We start from the raw sequence: 16,645 nt of genomic DNA on the forward strand, positions 1-16,645 counted from the left end.
ATAATTGATTTATTTAGTGCTTCAAAACCCTCATTTAGCATTGTAATACTCAGGCCTTAACATCATGAAACATAATTTATTTGTTTCGTTTATCTCATAAGGGCTCATTCTCATCTCGAACATGAAGCCATTAGGCTTGAACTCGCCTTGTACTATCCATCCCTTGGCCGTGCCATTTCTGTAGAACATTTTATGGATGATCAAACAAACCTCAAACATCTTCTGGTTTAGTTGATGTTTCGGCAAACATGCGTCCATCCCATCTTCTACATCTCGCCACCCCAATTCTCTTCATTACATAAATCCTGCATGCCTAAGACGATTCCTTGTCCGAGGGGTTTTTCGAATCGATACACTATAATGCATGCGTCGTAAAATGCGAATCCAAGAGGAAAAGGTGCACCGTCGGTGTGTTGTTCCTATTATGTGTTCCCACTGGGAATTGGTAGCAATCGGTTGGCACGGAGGGTTTGGCAAAATAAAGCGCGTTTGTGTAACCGCGGCCTAGTGTGAAGGAAGCACCTCCACGACCGAAGGGAGTTCGTCGTCTCCACGTGTCGAAATCGATTGCACATGGTACGGATGGGAATGGAAGCGTACCGAAAGGCGGTCTCTGAACCATAGAGTACCCCGTGTCTGATCGATCGATCGCGTTACGCTTCTCGTGCATTGTGCTCCGGAGTCGGTTCCCTGGGAGAACTAAGGGAGGAAACTGGAGTTGGTACTGCCAGTGAAAGTGGTCCAATGGAGTACTGTGCACAACCTTTGACCAGTGGAATTTGTGATTTTATGCGCCGATTCCGGAGGATGGGTACGGTGTGAGTACGACTGCAGCTTGGCAAAATAAACATATTTCTGCATTTGCTAATGCATGTTAAAAGAAGCACAAAGGCCTCCTGCTGCTGTAGCTGTAGTCTTCAATAGATTGTTTTTATTCTCTCTTCCTCTTTCCCTCTTTCATTTTATTGTCAGTCATGCGATTGCGAGCTTCACCGGAACGGACAGTTTTGGACGGCGTGTTTTTGGGGCGAAAATTTATTCCAATACAAAAAGCAAATTTTATTCGACCGGTACACATAAAACGGTGCTACACAATGGCTTTTACGTGTGGTTGTTCCCGGTTCGCTGTGTCCCCCATAAAGCTGTTCCAAAACAGTTAAAAGTAATTTTATGATATCTTACATGTGGAAGCACGTGTTGAGAGTAGTAGTGCATTGGAGGAAAATATTACCAGTTCTGACCTTTTTACTTACGGGGTTTGTAGTGGTAAAGATTGATTTTGTATAGATATTTGATAATCCATTCCGATTTGATGCACTGAGCAGTAGGGCAATTTGTACAAGATCTCAATTTGTCCGTGTTAAATGTTTAATGTCCAAGGAAAATTCAATTAATGCCCTCACTGTCTTTCTGTTTGCTTTGAGATACTTTGGGACTTTGGGTAGTAAATTGTTCGTACAACTAATTGAGTTTTCCAACGCAGGAGGTTTGTGAAGCACACTGTTTTTCCCCCATTTTTGATGATATTTTTCGATCCATCGTGTGTGGAATAGCTTGTTTCATATTCAGCCAACGTGTGCCACATACAGCACACACACACAAGTCATATGCCCCGAGGGATAATTCCAAATAACGAGACAGAATCGTACAGGGGTTTTGTCTGCTATCGGCTTATGCTCAATATAAGTTCGTGCTCGGTGAATGGCAACAGAGTTGATGGGATGGGTTTTTAGATTGAAATTATTGCAACGGGAAAACGTGGGCAGTACCATCATCAGCTGGCAGGAGGGTTCATAAGATGTGAGGGTGTACGCTAGTTGGCGCCTCGGGTAGATCGGGTTGCTTGTATAAGGAGATGTGGTCTCTCTCCCTCTCTCTCGTAAAGGATAAATTTGTCGCTAAATTTCCATCGCTTTTCGTACTAATATACGTTGCTAAACTATAAGTTGCTACTATTTCATAAAAAAATTGCACCCAAATCCCACTCACTTGCCGCTTCCGTTTCGATATGTCAGCGGCAATATGGTAAAACTTCCACTGTCCACCGGAAGGCCGTAGGTTATAGCAGAAATCGAAAACGAATTGCTTCCTGTATGAACTGATTTTTTTTTCTCACTCTCTTTCTTGCTTTCTGCTGGGCCAGGGCCCTGGACAAAACCAACGGCTTGGTACAAAAATTCGCATACGATTATTCAAATGATTGCAGCGAATGAAATGATTTTACTCGCATTTACACGTATCGTATCGGAAATGTTTTTGTGTTTATAGCGTATTTTATTAGTGTTTTTAGAAAGCAGCTTTACCGTGTTGCTTTTTTCTCCACTGTGTGCATCCGGACCTTTATTCGGAGTTGCGGTGAATTGCTATCTTAATTAAATGTATACCACTGTAAACTTCCCCGTTTGAGCCGGATGGTTAAAAACAATCAAATTCATTGAATAATTTATCATTTTATTTGCATTGACAAACAGACGAAAATGTCTTACTTTGGCAGATATTTGAACTACTTTAGGAAATTAATGTCTACTATGATGATATTAGTCCTGCCTGTCGGTTCGAAGAGACATTATGTGCAATAAGCCAGCAACCTTCAAAAAGCAAGGTGAAGCGACCAACGACTGATGTGCAAATCGTGAGCAAAGAAATCATTTTGAAGAATTATGGCTCAGATTGCACCATAAGCAGCAGCGGAAATTGTGCCTCATCGGTTGGGTCGTTGAAGTGTGTTTTTTTTTCTCACGAAATTCACACCACGGACACAACCGTTGCCCCCAGATCTCGATTGCATGGGAAACGAATGCAATTCAGCGTATGGAAGCGATATGGAAGGTCCGGTGCCTTGTGGCAAAGTGCATTTTCTATGGAAGGAAGAGTGAAGAAAGTTAATATGTTTGATGGAAGATTGCAACTAAAAATTCTATCTCTTATCGATATCTAAATGGTAGATTAATTTGGCACACCAACCAATCTATATCCGTATGTCTGCTTTTTTTTCGAATACAACAATAAAAAGGTAGAAAGTCATAGCGTTATCAATCTACCTGCTCCAATTTGTATCAGTTTATCAACGACATTAACGCTTCTTTGACAGTGTTGATAAGATAAGGCACTCGAGAAGGTGGTCTATCACAGGAAATAAATGTCATGCAATGGACTCCGTGTGTATCAAAGTGCAGCTTATACTGCGCAAACGTCCGGAAGTGTTGATCGTTGTTTGAACTGTTGTGCCTAATTTTTGTAACACACAAATCTCACAGAACTCCAAAAACAAACTAATAATTCGTTATCGCTTCCTTTCCACTCCGCTTTGTTTGCAGAATGTATACCGCCGTGCTCGTGACTGCTAGTGGCGATTCCGTGGCGAATGAATGAAATGATACTCCCCGTGGTAGGTGAAGCGTGAAGCAGCGTAAAGATACAGACCCAGGCGGGCTGCATGACGCAATCTTAAGTACCCATTTTTGGCCTTTCCCACGATGGAGGACGTGAGTCAAGAATCTACCATACCGGAGGTACCGGCCGTCGATGGCGATGAAACGCCACCGACAAACGGCGAGACGAACGCGACCGAGGAGCTCGAGGTGGAGCAGCCGGATCGGCTGTTGGGTCAGGATGTTGACTCCACCAAATCTTCCATGGAGAGCTCCTTCACCGTGACCGACTGCAACTGTTCGTCGTTGATCGAGCGCACGGAAAAGCTGGACGCAAATGAGTTGCAGCTGGACGCGAAGGTGACCGAACTGATCGAGGATCTCATCAAGCCGCACGAGCAGGAACGCGGCGCCGGTGGTGTTGGGGCAGGTTGCGAAGAAAAGTTTAAAGTTCTCACGATCAACGATGAGGTGGAGAGCGTGGCCAGCAGCGGCAAGGGAACGGTGACGGTGGTGGGCAGCGGGGATGGCAGTGATAGTGGGGTAGAATTTGGCGCAGGATCCGGTTCCCTCACCGACACCGGGGTGCTGCAACGTGCGCTAAGCAACAATAGTGCCGGTTACGCAAGTAGCTGTTGCGGTTTGGACGGCGAACCGACCGGAATGAGCATGTCGTGCAATTCGAGCATGATAAGTTACAGCTCGGATATTTACGACAAAACGGGCAACACTGTGCTGTGCGGACGGCTGAGCACGGATTACTGTGCGAGCGAGGGAGGTAGCGAAAGTTCTTCCGTGACCGGTGGACCAGTGAGTTCGCTGCGTAAGGCCGGGGCCGCTATCAAGAAGAAGGTGGCAGTGAAGGAGCCACCCTCGAATCGCTCGCCGAGAAAATCGACCGAGAGCGTGTCGAGCAGCGGACGGAGTAGCTCCCGATCGCGAGGCTCCTCGTTGGGCCGCTCGGTGTCGCTGAATTTGAAAACAATCCCGGCATCGGCAGCGAACGTTGCTGCTGCGGCGGCCGCCAGGGAACGGGCTCGTTCGCGAGATAAATCAGCTTCCTCCACCGGCGTTTGTGCTGGGGTTCCTTCCAGCTCCATGTCGGCCAGCACGAATCGCATTCTTCAAACTCCGACCAAACCGATGCCACCGCCGAGACGTCCAATGAAACCAGACTCCCTTCCAACGGGCATCAAGGACTCGCCGTCCGGTCAGCGAGTAACCGTGTCGCGCACTCCATCCATTACCCGAGGTCGCACACCTCTGGGAACGCCGACGGACGATGGTCGGTGGCCGTCGGTGGGCGGCAAGGGCGGCATCAGCTGCAGCGGTGGCAATACGACACCCCGTTCCATGCGAGCGAGTTCCGCTGCGCCGGATGGGGGCATGTCGATTAAAACTCGCATCGGACCTTTATCGCTGGATGGTGGTAAAGGAGGGAGCGGCGGTGGTGCGCCGATGAGTTTACCCAGTGGGGTGGATAAGTTTGCCACCCTTCCCCGGCGACGAAAAGAACGCTCGGCTGAAGATTTGAAGGCTGGCCTCGTTGGGGGTGGATCCGGTTCGCGCAGCAACTCTGTGACGCGCGATCAGGTCTCCAATCGTATGGCGATGTCGCTGTTCAAAAAGTTGCCTCCCAACACCAAAACGGAGCGTGAACTGAACAGTTCGAACAAAATGTCATCGCTGTCAGCTTCGTCGCATCCCCGGTTGGCATCGTCGACGAAGAAATTGGCACAGAAAACAAAGATCTACCATGAGACGAGCGTCCAGACGGCCATCACCTGCAAGGATGTGGAGGATGCGTTCGGGGGCAACGCACGCAATGTACGCATCGATGCCGTCGAGATGGTCAGCAAACAAACCCAGTCCGACATACGCGACAAAGAGATGGAACGGTTGGAGGAGAAGCTGAAGAAGGTGACGGGCGAGTATACGTCGCTCATGTCGAAGCTGTCGGAGAAATCGCAGATGGTGACGTCGCTGGAGCAGAAGCTGTTGGTCGAGCGCGAAGAAAAGCTGGCCGCACAGAAAGAGCTCCAAAACAACACGGATCGCGTGCTGGGAATGCTGGAATCGATGCAGGCCATTCCCAGCAGCAACGATACGGGAGAGTGTGATAGTTTACTGATGCTGGAATCACAGCTGCAACTGTCCGGTACAGTGCTGGAGAAGAAGCAGGAGGAGATCGTACGTCTGCAGACGATCTGCCGGGCGCTGCAGATGGACATGGAGCGATCGCTCAAAAACCAGGAAGAGCTGCTGCGCCAGAAGACTGAGCTGGAGGAGGAATCGAGCGAAATGCAGGACTTTTTGCAGGTGGAGAAACAATCGTGCATGGACGCGTTGAAGGAGGCCGAGCAGGAGGTTAGCATGCTGCGGCAGAGTTTACTCCTGAAGGAGAGCAACATTGATCGACAGCAGGAAGAATGTCGTCATCTAGTCCGTATAGCAGAACAGAGGAGGTAATGAAGCGCAGTCTTTCTAATTGGATGTAATTCTAACGTACTTACTATGATATTCGCCATTCTTTTTACAGACAAGAATATTTGGGAATGCAAGCAAAGTACAATGCGCTGGAGAGTCGTTCCAAGGACATTCTGCTACAACAGGGAGCTGCCGTGTCCGGAGCGTCCGTTGCGCTCTCGGGATTGGGCTCGCGGCTAGACAATCTGGTCGAACAGTTGATAGCATCATATAACATCTCAGAACAGGATCTCGAGGTGAGTTCCGTAATGGTTCTCTTTGGATAATGATCTTTCAAATTGTTAATGTTTAAGGCTAAGTATTAGTAACACTCTTTTCGACTGTAGTGTCATCTAGATGGTTGTAGATTATCTCAAATGACTAGACCATTTTATAATCATTCTATGTACAACTGTTCACACTTCATCACTAACCTGTTTTCCCTCTCATCCATGCTACTCTTTTTCTCTTTCTTTCTTGTTCTCTGTTTTTTTTTATAACCGGACCAAAACCGATTTCGTTGCATTGAATGTGTTCCCGTTTCGATTATGTGCGATCGCTCTCGAATGCTTGTGTGTATGTGTGCGTATGTGTGTATTGGTTTTTGGTGGAACTAACTTTGTTTACACACACGCTACCCTCCGCCAAACCCTTCCACTGAGGAATTGTGCACTTTGTTTATCTTATCTTCACCACGATGCACCCGCTGCATCCGGAACTTTGCATTTTCCATGCGCATTTGTTACCGTTTTGTGCGAATGGAAATGCATCACAAAATGTAAAACATGTTTAAACGCTGGTACCACAACCACGCTGTTGTACAAACACTGCTTGTAGCGATTGCGAGCCATACGGTAAGTCCGAGTGAGCCAGGCCTGCATGCTGCCGGGTGTGAGTGAGTGTGACTTTTTCTTTCCTCTGAAGGATTGCCCGTAGCGCTGTGCCAATTTGTTGGAAGAGGTTGACGTCCTCGGACCACACGAATTGCGGCGAGTCCTTGACCCTTAGTTTTGTCGTTTCCCATAGTTTTGATTTGCCCATTGGAAATCATTAAACAAACCACTAGTCGTGCAATAATAAGTTTTTCCATGATTGGGGTGGGATTCTCAATTATGTAGTGCAAAAGAGTGGTTGCGGGTGGAAAGGTTCCAGTGGTTTTGTTCGAACGGGAAAACTGTTGCATGTTGGAAGGTGTATCGTTATGGCGTATAATTCATTTATTGGCAGCATGACAATCACTGAATCACCAACAATATGCCCTAATTGATTTATGCTTGTGTGTTACATTTAGGTAGAGATTGCTTTGGAAAAAATGAACTAATTATTTCATTGTCATCAACATAGATAATTCCAAAACTAAGCACTCTAAATTGTTTCTTAATAAACAATTCGTTTAAAATGCTATTCAACGAATACAATGGCGCCCTCTATTTGCGAGAGTTAGTACAAATGAAAGTTTTCACTGCTTGAAGGTGAACATGAAATATTTCACCCTGCTTTTAGTCACATATCCTCTTGTATGTTGTTTAGTTAAAGTTTGCGTTTAATGTACTATCTTTCACTAACAGAGATTTGTATTTTGCATGACTTTTTTAAATTTATTATTTGTTTAATTGAATGGCGAATGATTCCATATGTATATACGCATATTTCCCCAACTGCACGTTTGATGTTTCAAAAGTTTGAAATGAAATGTACGCCATATTTCCATGAAATTTAATTTACAATATTCATTTTCTGTTTCCTTTACAGGACGTAATCTACCACAATGAAGCGTACACAAATAGCGCTAGTAGTGGGGATGGTAGTCCGGAATATGAGCAAACTGCTGACGCTTACTCGGACAAACAGCATCAACATTCGCAGCAGCAGTACCATCAGCAACAAACCTCAGATTTACAATCGACGACTGCGAAGGGCGGTTCAAAGACAACCAGCAATGGATGTGCCGTGCCGCTTTCCCCACAGCGTGGCCAATCGTTTATAGCGGCAGTCATTAGTGCTATCAAAAACGCGACCAGTAAAACGGCCACCACCAAGTCAACTGCAGTCACCACGAACGGTGCAAATGCTGCGAACAAGGAGTGTCGTGAAAATAATGGCCATGGTGAGTGAATTTGTAGATATGTTCTTTGCTTTTACTATTGTGGTTAACATCCCTTTTCCTTCTCCCAGAATCAGATTCAACGGAGATGCTCGACTCGGAAACGGAACCGTGCCTAATGATGGACAATGTACTGGAGGACGTCACAATGCCGGATTCGCATTCCCACAACATGGTTTCATCGTCTACTCGCATCTCGCAGATCGAGATGCCATCGTCGCTGGAGAGTGGAGTCGGAGCGAACAGTAACGTCATGACGATGGCACACGATGAATCGCTAGATAACCTTTCGCAGGCCATCGCCAACCGGCAGCAGATCGAGCTGCAGTCGAACATGATCGCTAGTGGACGCTCGTCCCGATTCCATCACTCGGTCAGTAGTAATGATCAGCAGCAGCAAGCTCGCAATACAGCGTCTGCGGTAACATCAGCTGCGGCCGCAGTAACGACAGCACCGGACCATACAACCGCTAGCCATTCTTCATCGCAGGACGACGAAGAAAACAGCTGCTGCGGTGAGGCATCCATGGCCGAAATGCCTTCCATCTGCGAGTACTGCAATGCGCAATCGCTGGTGGATCAAGTGATCGATGTGGACAATTTGATCACGAAGCTGCTGAAGGTACTGAGGATCGTCCAGATGGATAACGATCATTGCATACAGGAACTGATCAACCATAAGTAAGTTGTGCTGCAGATAGTTTGAAGGAATGGATAAATGGAACAATCCTAAAATGTATTTTCTCTCAGGAATAAACTGGCGATCTCAAACGAAGAGATTCAGGATCGTGTGAAGGACTATGAGGAGCTAAACTATAAGCTACAGGATGATCTGAAGGATGCCTATCACCAGCTGCAGATGCGAGGCAGTGAGCTGAACAGCAACAAGGTGGAGTTGCTTAAGCACCGTCAAGAAATTGATGTACGTTGTTTAGTTATTCGACATTAATGAGAAGTTAAACATGACTAAGACAGTTTATTTTACAGAAATTGAATGAAGACATTTGCCAGTTGAGCACGCTGTGCAGTGATAGCAAGCAGGCAAAGAAGATTGTGATCGATCGGGAGGAGATATTGAGCGCATTTAAGCTTTGCAACGAGGATGGTGTAGTGCCGGAGCAAGAACTGTCACAGTTTATCGTACAGGCATGCACTGAGGTAATTGTTGGTGGGATTATTATCACCCTCAGGTTTGTTTGAATATAGTTTTCCCCTCTGTTTAGATCCCAAAACTAAAAGCAAAGCTGTACGAAAAAGAACAGCAGTTAGCCACGATGGCAAGCAATGCTACAAATGGGGCCAATTTTGTGATGACTGCCAGCTGGCACCAAGCGTTGAACGAAGCGAAGCGTCAATACGAGGCAATCGATCGCGCGTTGGAGGTATAATTCCTTCAACAACTGTGAGATTTTATTGAAGCTTATAATTTTGTTTGTATCTTCCAGACGTTGGACAGCGTAAAATCGATAGTACAGCAAACGCCCGCCTTGATGGAACTGCAGCGCGATCTAGAGGAAACGAACTTTGCCTCAGCGTCTAGCTTCCCGCTTGTAACGGCAGCCCAGCTTAATCAATTAAACTGTGGCCAGGTCGGTACGAACGGCAACGGGGCCGGTGTTGTGAACAGCAACGGTATTATAGATTTGAATGCGAACGAAACGACACTCGCCAATGAGGCGGGAAGCGTTGTTGCAGCTGATCCGAGCTGTTACATTGATTCGACTGCTTAATCTTAATATGGACCAGTTTAATAGGTAATATTGATTTATTTATTACTATTTTTCCACCTTCCAACCAGGATTATTGTGTGGCATTCAGTTTTATCGTGATTTTTTCTCACATTACTTTCGGTGGTTGTGTAAATGTCCATCTTTCTGTTTGTTATTGTTCAAGATTAATCGTTGGCATCCACTGCAGTGACGATTTATTGCATTTTGTTTATTTAATTTACTTGTTTACAACAAAACGTTTTTTCGAGCTTCACATCAAATAACGAATGTCCAAGATATTAGAGAGAGATTATGAAAAGAAGAGAGAAAGAGGTTCTTAAACAATAGCAAACGAATAAACAATGCCCCGTACTAGTTCCATAGTTTAATGCTAAATCGTAGGTTATGATTGTGATTCGCCGTTCTTGACATTGCATAGACTCGATTATTGAAGCCGTTTAGAGAGCAGGCAAGGTAGAAATCCAGAGTATCAAACGATTTATCTCCATTGCAGATGTGTTACTGGTGACAAATAAGTGTTAAGATAATAATTTATTTCTTAAACGCATTTGGATATGCGGCGACACTTGCATACTTCCTGTTTAATGCATACTTCAAATGGAAGGGAAAAAGATTGTTAGCCCTGTTAAGTAGATAAGGTCCTATGTTGTAGAATAAACAAAAGCAAGAGCAAGAAATCGGTCCATTGATAGTCCCACTTCTGCACCACACTACACTGTTTTAGCCATGTGCACGTTCGTACCCTCCGTCTGGTATTCCACCGAGGGCGACAATATTTCTCCTTACTCCGTTGAAAGTTCCATGCCCGTACGTTTTAGCTGTAGGAAATATGAAACACTTCTAGAATTCCTTCCATTAAGGTAGATAGTTACAAAAAGACAAAAAGAGGAAAACAGAAGAAACCTCTCATTGGCGGCGCGACACACAAGTCGTATTGAAAGCGATTTTAACAAACGGAATTGAATGTCGTAGTGACGAAACCGATAACCGAAAGCCTTTATAATGCAGTTTGCTTCTGTCTACACCATCACCATGCAATATCCGTACACCGCGGTGACGAAACCCTATCGTCAGTAGTACGTCACCAAATCCTTCCCATGTTAGTTGTTTCATTTGTTTTTGTTTTTCTCTAGCATTTATTATAGTCTTTTCTCGGTGTAGGAGAAAACGTATCTATATATAAGCTTCACTGCTGAGAGTACATTCTGGTTGACTTTCCTCAACAGAGACGCAAGCACGCTGTCACCATGTCATGTAGATTTGTATTTTACGATTACGTTCGGTTCTTCTGTCAAAATTAATCCAAAATGTGTTGCTCTACCCGGGCCCTACTTCTTGTTGTGCTTTGTAAATATTTCTGGCATACAATAACACATGAAACATGAAGATGTAAATTTTGTACATTTTACTTTTAGGTTGTCCTGTTTTCTTTTTCTTATCTAACTTATTTCTCTTCATGCTAAGTTTATGTTATTGTTTTGGAATCTTTTTTCATGGTTTTCTTCTTACATTATTAATTTATGTCAAATTTGTCCTTGGTGTATAGTTATGTTTCTTTTCCTTGCTCCGGGATAATGCGTTCGTTTTGGCACTGGTGTTTGAATCAAGATACCCCTTTATACCAACAGCACACAACCATACCATACACACCTACATTCACAAAATATTAAACGAACTGCTCTAGCTTTCACACAGTTTGCACGATGTATCAAACTTTACAGAAAACAAAGAGCAAACAATAGGAAGAATAAATAGTGGAAACATGCCGGCAAAAGAGGCATATGGCGTGATGGTGTAGACATGAAACAAACCATAAACTGATATTAGCGCCAGATCGTGAAATTGTCGAACAACAAAGCCAAGCATTGAGGACTGCTAGCAAATAAAAACAAAATCGTTTTAAAACACCGCAACAAAACCGGTTCTTCCGGTTTTCCGGAAAAACAAAATTCGTTCGAATTTAATTAAAAAATAAGCATTGATAAAACCCTAATCGAGCCAATTTGAAAAAATACGATGAGGAAAGCCTTTAAAAAGAAAACGCGACAGTATGGAATAATCTTAATGCTATATCCTGTAATTGGATACCCCTGTCCGTAAAGTAATAATACAGACTAAAGTATAGTAAATGTGCACTAGACGTTGCGAGTGAACATGAAAGTAACCAATCAGTAATCAAAATATGCCATTTGCATGGGAGAGTGTGGGAGAGACCGCAACAAACAACTAGCATATATTGCATGTAATGTGTTGTTGAAAAGTTGTGTAAGAACAGCAGTGTCGAAGGTTGACAAAATGTTGCAACGTATAATACGGCTAAGAATGCTGCAAATAGTGGATCGATACAGACACACCCACACAATACTTGATATTACTCTTCGAAAGGTTAAAATTAATAAAGTACAGCAACTTTACCTAACTATTTTGTGAATAAAAGTTAAATAAAGTGCATCGTGATCGTGATTTATTTTTGGGGTTTTACAGTGGATGCGTCCACAGTTAAGCTTTACATGCATGCATTGAATTTTAAATGACTTAATGTAATGCAAACAACATTGCTCCGAAAAGAGTAAGTGCCCAATTATTCGTGAAATATTACGAGCCCTTAAATATTATTCTGATCATCTCTTTCTACTCATTCAAATCACACCGTTGAATTTCATTCTCCATTGTATTGTATAAATTTTTCGTCATTGCAAATGAACCAACTTTAATACGAATTAGCTTTGAAGTAATTATCATCATTTTAATTCCAGCTACCGGATTTATTTACTAGCTCCATGGTGGAGTATACGGTCCTGGAAGTATTCCCCTTCATCGTTGTGATCTGTTCCATAACCATGCGTTATTTCCAATTCACAGAACACAACATACGTGATGAACGTGACATAAAGCACTGTCAAACTTAGAGCAAGGCTTTTCCGTGCCTGAAAACGTGTGAACAGCACCGACAGTAAAAGTGTTAATGAAATGGTGAAAAGATACACAGCACAGGTGGGCCCTGATGTACCATCGCGAACGCGAATCGTGGCAGAGCCCGTTCGTATCATTTGAATGCAAAATACGGTGCACAGTCCGACTAAAATGTCTACAAAAGAAGCATAGTGTTAGTGGTCGTGTAGTACAAAACAATTGGACAAGGCATACTTACTGAAAACGGGTGCACCAATGCAGGCAGCGAAGGCTAGTCGGGGATAACCACGCATGGCGAGCGTCCTTAATGTGACCAAATCGATCCAGCAGCTGCCCCAGGAAAGTATGGTTATGACAAACGAAGCTGAGGAGATGTTTGCAATGATGGATAATGTTTCCAAGATGGCAATCAGCTCGTAAGATAGCAGCATGATCAAGTAGGATGTTCCAAAAATGGTTAGCAGCCCAATGCAGTTGAAAAAGGATGGCTTCCGATCGTCATTAGAAATGCCGCAGACGAAGACACTCATGCAGGAAGTGGTTACGATGCTTCCCAAAAAAATACATCCAAGATGAGTACTGGAGAGCATATCAACTGCGAGAAGAATTATAAGAACATGAATAAGAAAACTATTTCGTAACTTACCAAGAGCAGTCCAGATGAGGAATAACGGAAACAGGTTTAGATTAATCACAAACAGAGTCTTGTTCCATCCATGTAAGGGCAGGGCATAGTTCACCTTTGGTAAGAGCAGAACCGCAACAACCTCAACAGGAATGCTACAGATGAGATATAACTTCCCGTACCAACTGGCATTACGAAAATGTTCGGTTGGGAATGTCCTCACCGTTCGCCAGATACCGTCCAGCCAACTGACACTTGGAACGCCCTCCACATTCGACATAGTTTCTGTGAGTTTTATGTCCACAAGTTTCCCACCGACGTCTCGTATCGCTATCTGACTACGTGATCGATTACCCTCACGATCCATCATTAGGGCTACTGTGTACAGCGCACCAAGGAATGCTACATAAAGCACACCCAGGACGATCGTTTGAAAGATGCCCACCTGTTCGTCGTACATGAACACTTCCACCAGCACGGAAACGATCAACAGGCTAACGATGTTTGGAACGATCACCTCCGGATAGATGGCAAACGGTCCCAGCCAGATGACGAGTGCCGCAAGGAAGGAAACCTGATAGACGGCCGTTCCAAGGTACTGATTGTAGATCAACTCGGTGTCACCAGATTTGTGGTGCTTCAGCTCCGACAGTACTTGTGCCATCCCGTTGCCGTACGTGAGCAGTGTAACACCGGCGATGTATTCATTCAAGCGCCATGCTTTAGCCACATAAAGGACGCTATCGACGTAACGATTTACGCACAGCTGATGTATCACCGTTCCAAGACACACCACGAATAGGAGCTATTGGAGAAGAAGAACTGTTATTAGCCGAATTTACATTCGTGAGTTGCATTTTCTCGTACCAAAGCAATAATGGTCGATGTGAAGAGAACCAAATTAGAGCTGTCAACGATGCAGTACATAAAATGCATATAATCGATGTAATGCATCGATTCACGACACTCTTCGGTTTCCCGAACGAATAGACAACGTTCATCATCAAGCACAGAATGGACGTTGCTGCATGGCTGAGCCCGGAGTGATACGAAGATATTCTGGTGAGCTTCGTAACGGGGAGTTAGGTTCTGAAAGGGTTCCACTGGATACATTGCGAAAATTCGATTGTTGATGGAGAGATCAAGGATGTGCTTCAGATTGGACTACTGTGATTAGTAAAACAGTTCTGCTGTGCATATACAAGAAATGGAAGTGATGTCATTAAAGTAGCCTACTGCTTATTGAGAAGCGATTCCACGATGATATTTCATCAAAATGGTTCCTTGCTCCAGAGGTTCGCTCGTCACGCCACGTACGTGAACTTCCCGCGTCCGGTAAGTTTTTAATAGCGATTCATTAAGCAACGCTTAAATGTCTTATTTCTTTACCTTTTCGTCATTCTAGGATGATTGTTCCTACCTACACACCCTACCGATAGGAGAGCAGTGTGAGTTTGTGGAGATGACAGAAGCTTGTGCGGAGAGTCAATACTATTTCAACTACGTCGGATATCTGTATTGTACTATTGGTTCCGATCAAGTGTATCTCTTCAACTTGGGATTTGTACTACTGCTATGCGTTTGTGTTTATTATTTCGTCATTCTGGGCACGACGGCTGATAAGTTGTAAGTATCTATTGAAGGTTATGGTTAATGTTGATTGTATTCTAATGTCTAGTATATTTTTCTTCAAGCTTTTGTCCCACACTAGCCGCCATCGCGAAAGCATTAAACATCAGTGAAGCATTGGCCGGTGTAACAATTCTCGCGTTCGGCAATGGATCACCAGATCTGTTCACGGCTGTCGCTAATCCAGATGCGGACACGGAGCTGATGTTTTCGGAACTGCTCGGATCTGCCGCGTTTGTGATTGGTGTGATTGGTGGTACCGTGTTGCTGATACAACCATTCGACTTTTCACCGTGGAGCATCTCGAGAGATTTGGCGTTCTTTATAGCTGCGATCGTGTGGATAACGCTGAAAGCGGCTGACGAAAGGTTCAGCCTGTACGACAGTGCGATATTGATTGGAATGTATATACTTTTTCTATCTCTGGTTATATGGGAGTTCATTAAAGAGCGACAAGAAATGGCCAGGATACACTTAACAAGTAAGAGAGCTCTTACTACTATTTCTACCTTTTTACTATTCAGACAACTGGACATCACTGATCGAACGTGTCTAATATCTCCTCAGATAATGAAACTCGCGAAAGACCGGTGAATGTCACTAACAGGCAGCTTACTACAGCAAACCTAAGTAGCAGTGAACAACAAGAAACAAACAATCCAGCAAATGAGGGACTACTGGTCGATTTCTGCAATCATTTGAATCCTCTTGATCCGGAAGATTGGAATAATGGAGGATGGGTGATGCGAATCTTCTGTCTCCTTAAAGCGCCCTTTGTTTTGCTTCTTTTACTCACAATTCCTATCGTGGACACTGATGTCGAACGTGACGGATGGTGTAAGCTATTAAATATCTGTCACTGCCTTACACTGCCTTTGCTGGTAGTGTTCGTAAATGGAGGTGAGAAAATCAGGAAAAGCACTTTAACATGCTAGTAATTTACTTTGCTTATTTTTCAGTGGCATTTCTAAGGGTTGTAAAGGTATACATCTTTGTGTTGGTCATCGTACTCGCCTTACCTGTGATGGTTGTCATCTACTACACATCAAGAACGGATCGATGTCCACGGTATCACAAGCTGTTTACGCTGCTGAGCTTCTTAGGCTGCATTCAAGTTATCTACGTTATAGCACAGGAAGTTGTGAGTGTGCTCGAAACGGTAGGTATCGTCCTGAAGCTGTCCAAGTCTGTGCTGGGACTCTCGCTGCTTGCCTGGGGTAACAGTGTCGGAGATTTGTTCTCGAACGTGGCTCTGGCACGGCTAGGTTACGGGAAAATGGCATTCGCGGCATGTTTCGGAGGTCCGTTATTGAGTGAGTAAAGGTCGTTGAGAAAAACAAGAGAATTGCTCCAATGCTAATTATCCTTTTCTTGCAGATCTTTGCTTAGGATTGGGTCTAACTCTCATGACAAAAGCATTCGGTGTCCATGATCTTGTGGCAGATGTAAGTAAAGCAATTTTTATTCAAATTAAACGCTCATTAACAACCTGTTTCAGGTCCGTAAAGGAGTAATGGGAGAAAACTGCGAGGTTTATCTGTTCCAGATTCTCACCACAACCTGGTTGTGTTTGTTGTTTACTAACTTTCAAGGACGCCGAAGCGTTGGTCTCGCTATGATTGTAACGTACCTAATGTTTTTGACATTTTCATTTTTGGGCGAATTTGAGCTAATCCATCCGTACGGAACGGATCATCATCCGGATCGAAACGAAGGCTAACTAAAGACCCCCTCTTGCTGTTCGGATGTGGTGAGCTTTTCGGGATGGAAATATCACCAACAGACATCCAGTTCCTATTCACAATAT

At 44.2% G+C, this 16,645-nt stretch overlaps 3 protein-coding genes across 3 annotated transcripts; 2 read left to right on the forward strand and 1 right to left on the reverse strand.

Moving 5' to 3' along the window:
• The first annotated feature begins 3,323 nt into the window (after positions 1-3,323).
• Positions 3,324-12,111, forward strand: LOC128301878 (myosin-4). The gene is made up of 8 exons (XM_053038541.1): positions 3,324-5,836; positions 5,911-6,094; positions 7,590-7,944; positions 8,013-8,622; positions 8,692-8,863; positions 8,929-9,099; positions 9,165-9,323; positions 9,387-12,111. Exons 1-8 carry the CDS (start codon positions 3,477-3,479, stop codon positions 9,669-9,671), a joined length of 4,296 nt encoding a protein of 1,431 aa, XP_052894501.1. The 5' UTR covers positions 3,324-3,476; the 3' UTR covers positions 9,672-12,111.
• A 325-nt stretch (positions 12,112-12,436) lies between these two features.
• Positions 12,437-14,322, reverse strand: LOC128303109 (mitochondrial sodium/calcium exchanger protein-like). Its single transcript, XM_053039965.1, has 4 exons — positions 14,077-14,322; positions 13,231-14,014; positions 12,823-13,179; positions 12,437-12,759 (listed from the first exon to the last, which is right to left on the reverse strand). Exons 1-4 carry the CDS (start codon positions 14,320-14,322, stop codon positions 12,437-12,439), a joined length of 1,710 nt encoding a protein of 569 aa, XP_052895925.1.
• A 147-nt stretch (positions 14,323-14,469) lies between these two features.
• Positions 14,470-16,558, forward strand: LOC128305240 (mitochondrial sodium/calcium exchanger protein-like). The gene is made up of 7 exons (XM_053042605.1): positions 14,470-14,544; positions 14,615-14,835; positions 14,904-15,319; positions 15,406-15,738; positions 15,798-16,151; positions 16,216-16,283; positions 16,337-16,558. The coding sequence occupies exons 1-7, from the start codon at positions 14,470-14,472 to the stop codon at positions 16,556-16,558; spliced, it is 1,689 nt and encodes a 562-aa protein (XP_052898565.1).
• The last annotated feature ends 87 nt before the right edge of the window (positions 16,559-16,645 follow it).

Source organism: Anopheles moucheti, chromosome 3 (genome assembly GCF_943734755.1).
Source record: "Anopheles moucheti chromosome 3, idAnoMoucSN_F20_07, whole genome shotgun sequence".
NCBI classification, from domain to species: Eukaryota; Metazoa; Arthropoda; class Insecta; order Diptera; family Culicidae; genus Anopheles; species Anopheles moucheti.

What these genes read in the sequence shown, in the direction of transcription:
- LOC128305240 (XM_053042605.1), top strand. Translation starts at nt 14,470, where the DNA reads ATGATATTTCATCAAAATGGTTCCTTGCTCCAGAGGTTCGCTCGTCAC. An exon ending in GGCACGACGGCTGATAAGTT is followed by an intron (nt 14,836 to 14,903) that starts GTAAGTATCTAT and finishes TTTTTCTTCAAG; the next exon opens with CTTTTGTCCCACACTAGCCG. An exon ending in TCCATGATCTTGTGGCAGAT is followed by an intron (nt 16,284 to 16,336) that starts GTAAGTAAAGCA and finishes AACCTGTTTCAG; the next exon opens with GTCCGTAAAGGAGTAATGGG.
- LOC128301878 (XM_053038541.1), top strand. Translation starts at nt 3,477, where the DNA reads ATGGAGGACGTGAGTCAAGAATCTACCATACCGGAGGTACCGGCCGTC. An exon ending in CGTATAGCAGAACAGAGGAG is followed by an intron (nt 5,837 to 5,910) that starts GTAATGAAGCGC and finishes TTCTTTTTACAG; the next exon opens with ACAAGAATATTTGGGAATGC. An exon ending in TCTCAGAACAGGATCTCGAG is followed by an intron (nt 6,095 to 7,589) that starts GTGAGTTCCGTA and finishes TTTCCTTTACAG; the next exon opens with GACGTAATCTACCACAATGA.
- LOC128303109 (XM_053039965.1), bottom strand. Translation starts at nt 14,322, where the DNA reads ATGTATCCAGTGGAACCCTTTCAGAACCTAACTCCCCGTTACGAAGCT. An exon ending in CATCGACCATTATTGCTTTG is followed by an intron (nt 14,015 to 14,076) that starts GTACGAGAAAAT and finishes CTTCTCCAATAG; the next exon opens with CTCCTATTCGTGGTGTGTCT. An exon ending in CCTCATCTGGACTGCTCTTG is followed by an intron (nt 13,180 to 13,230) that starts GTAAGTTACGAA and finishes TTCTTCTCGCAG; the next exon opens with TTGATATGCTCTCCAGTACT.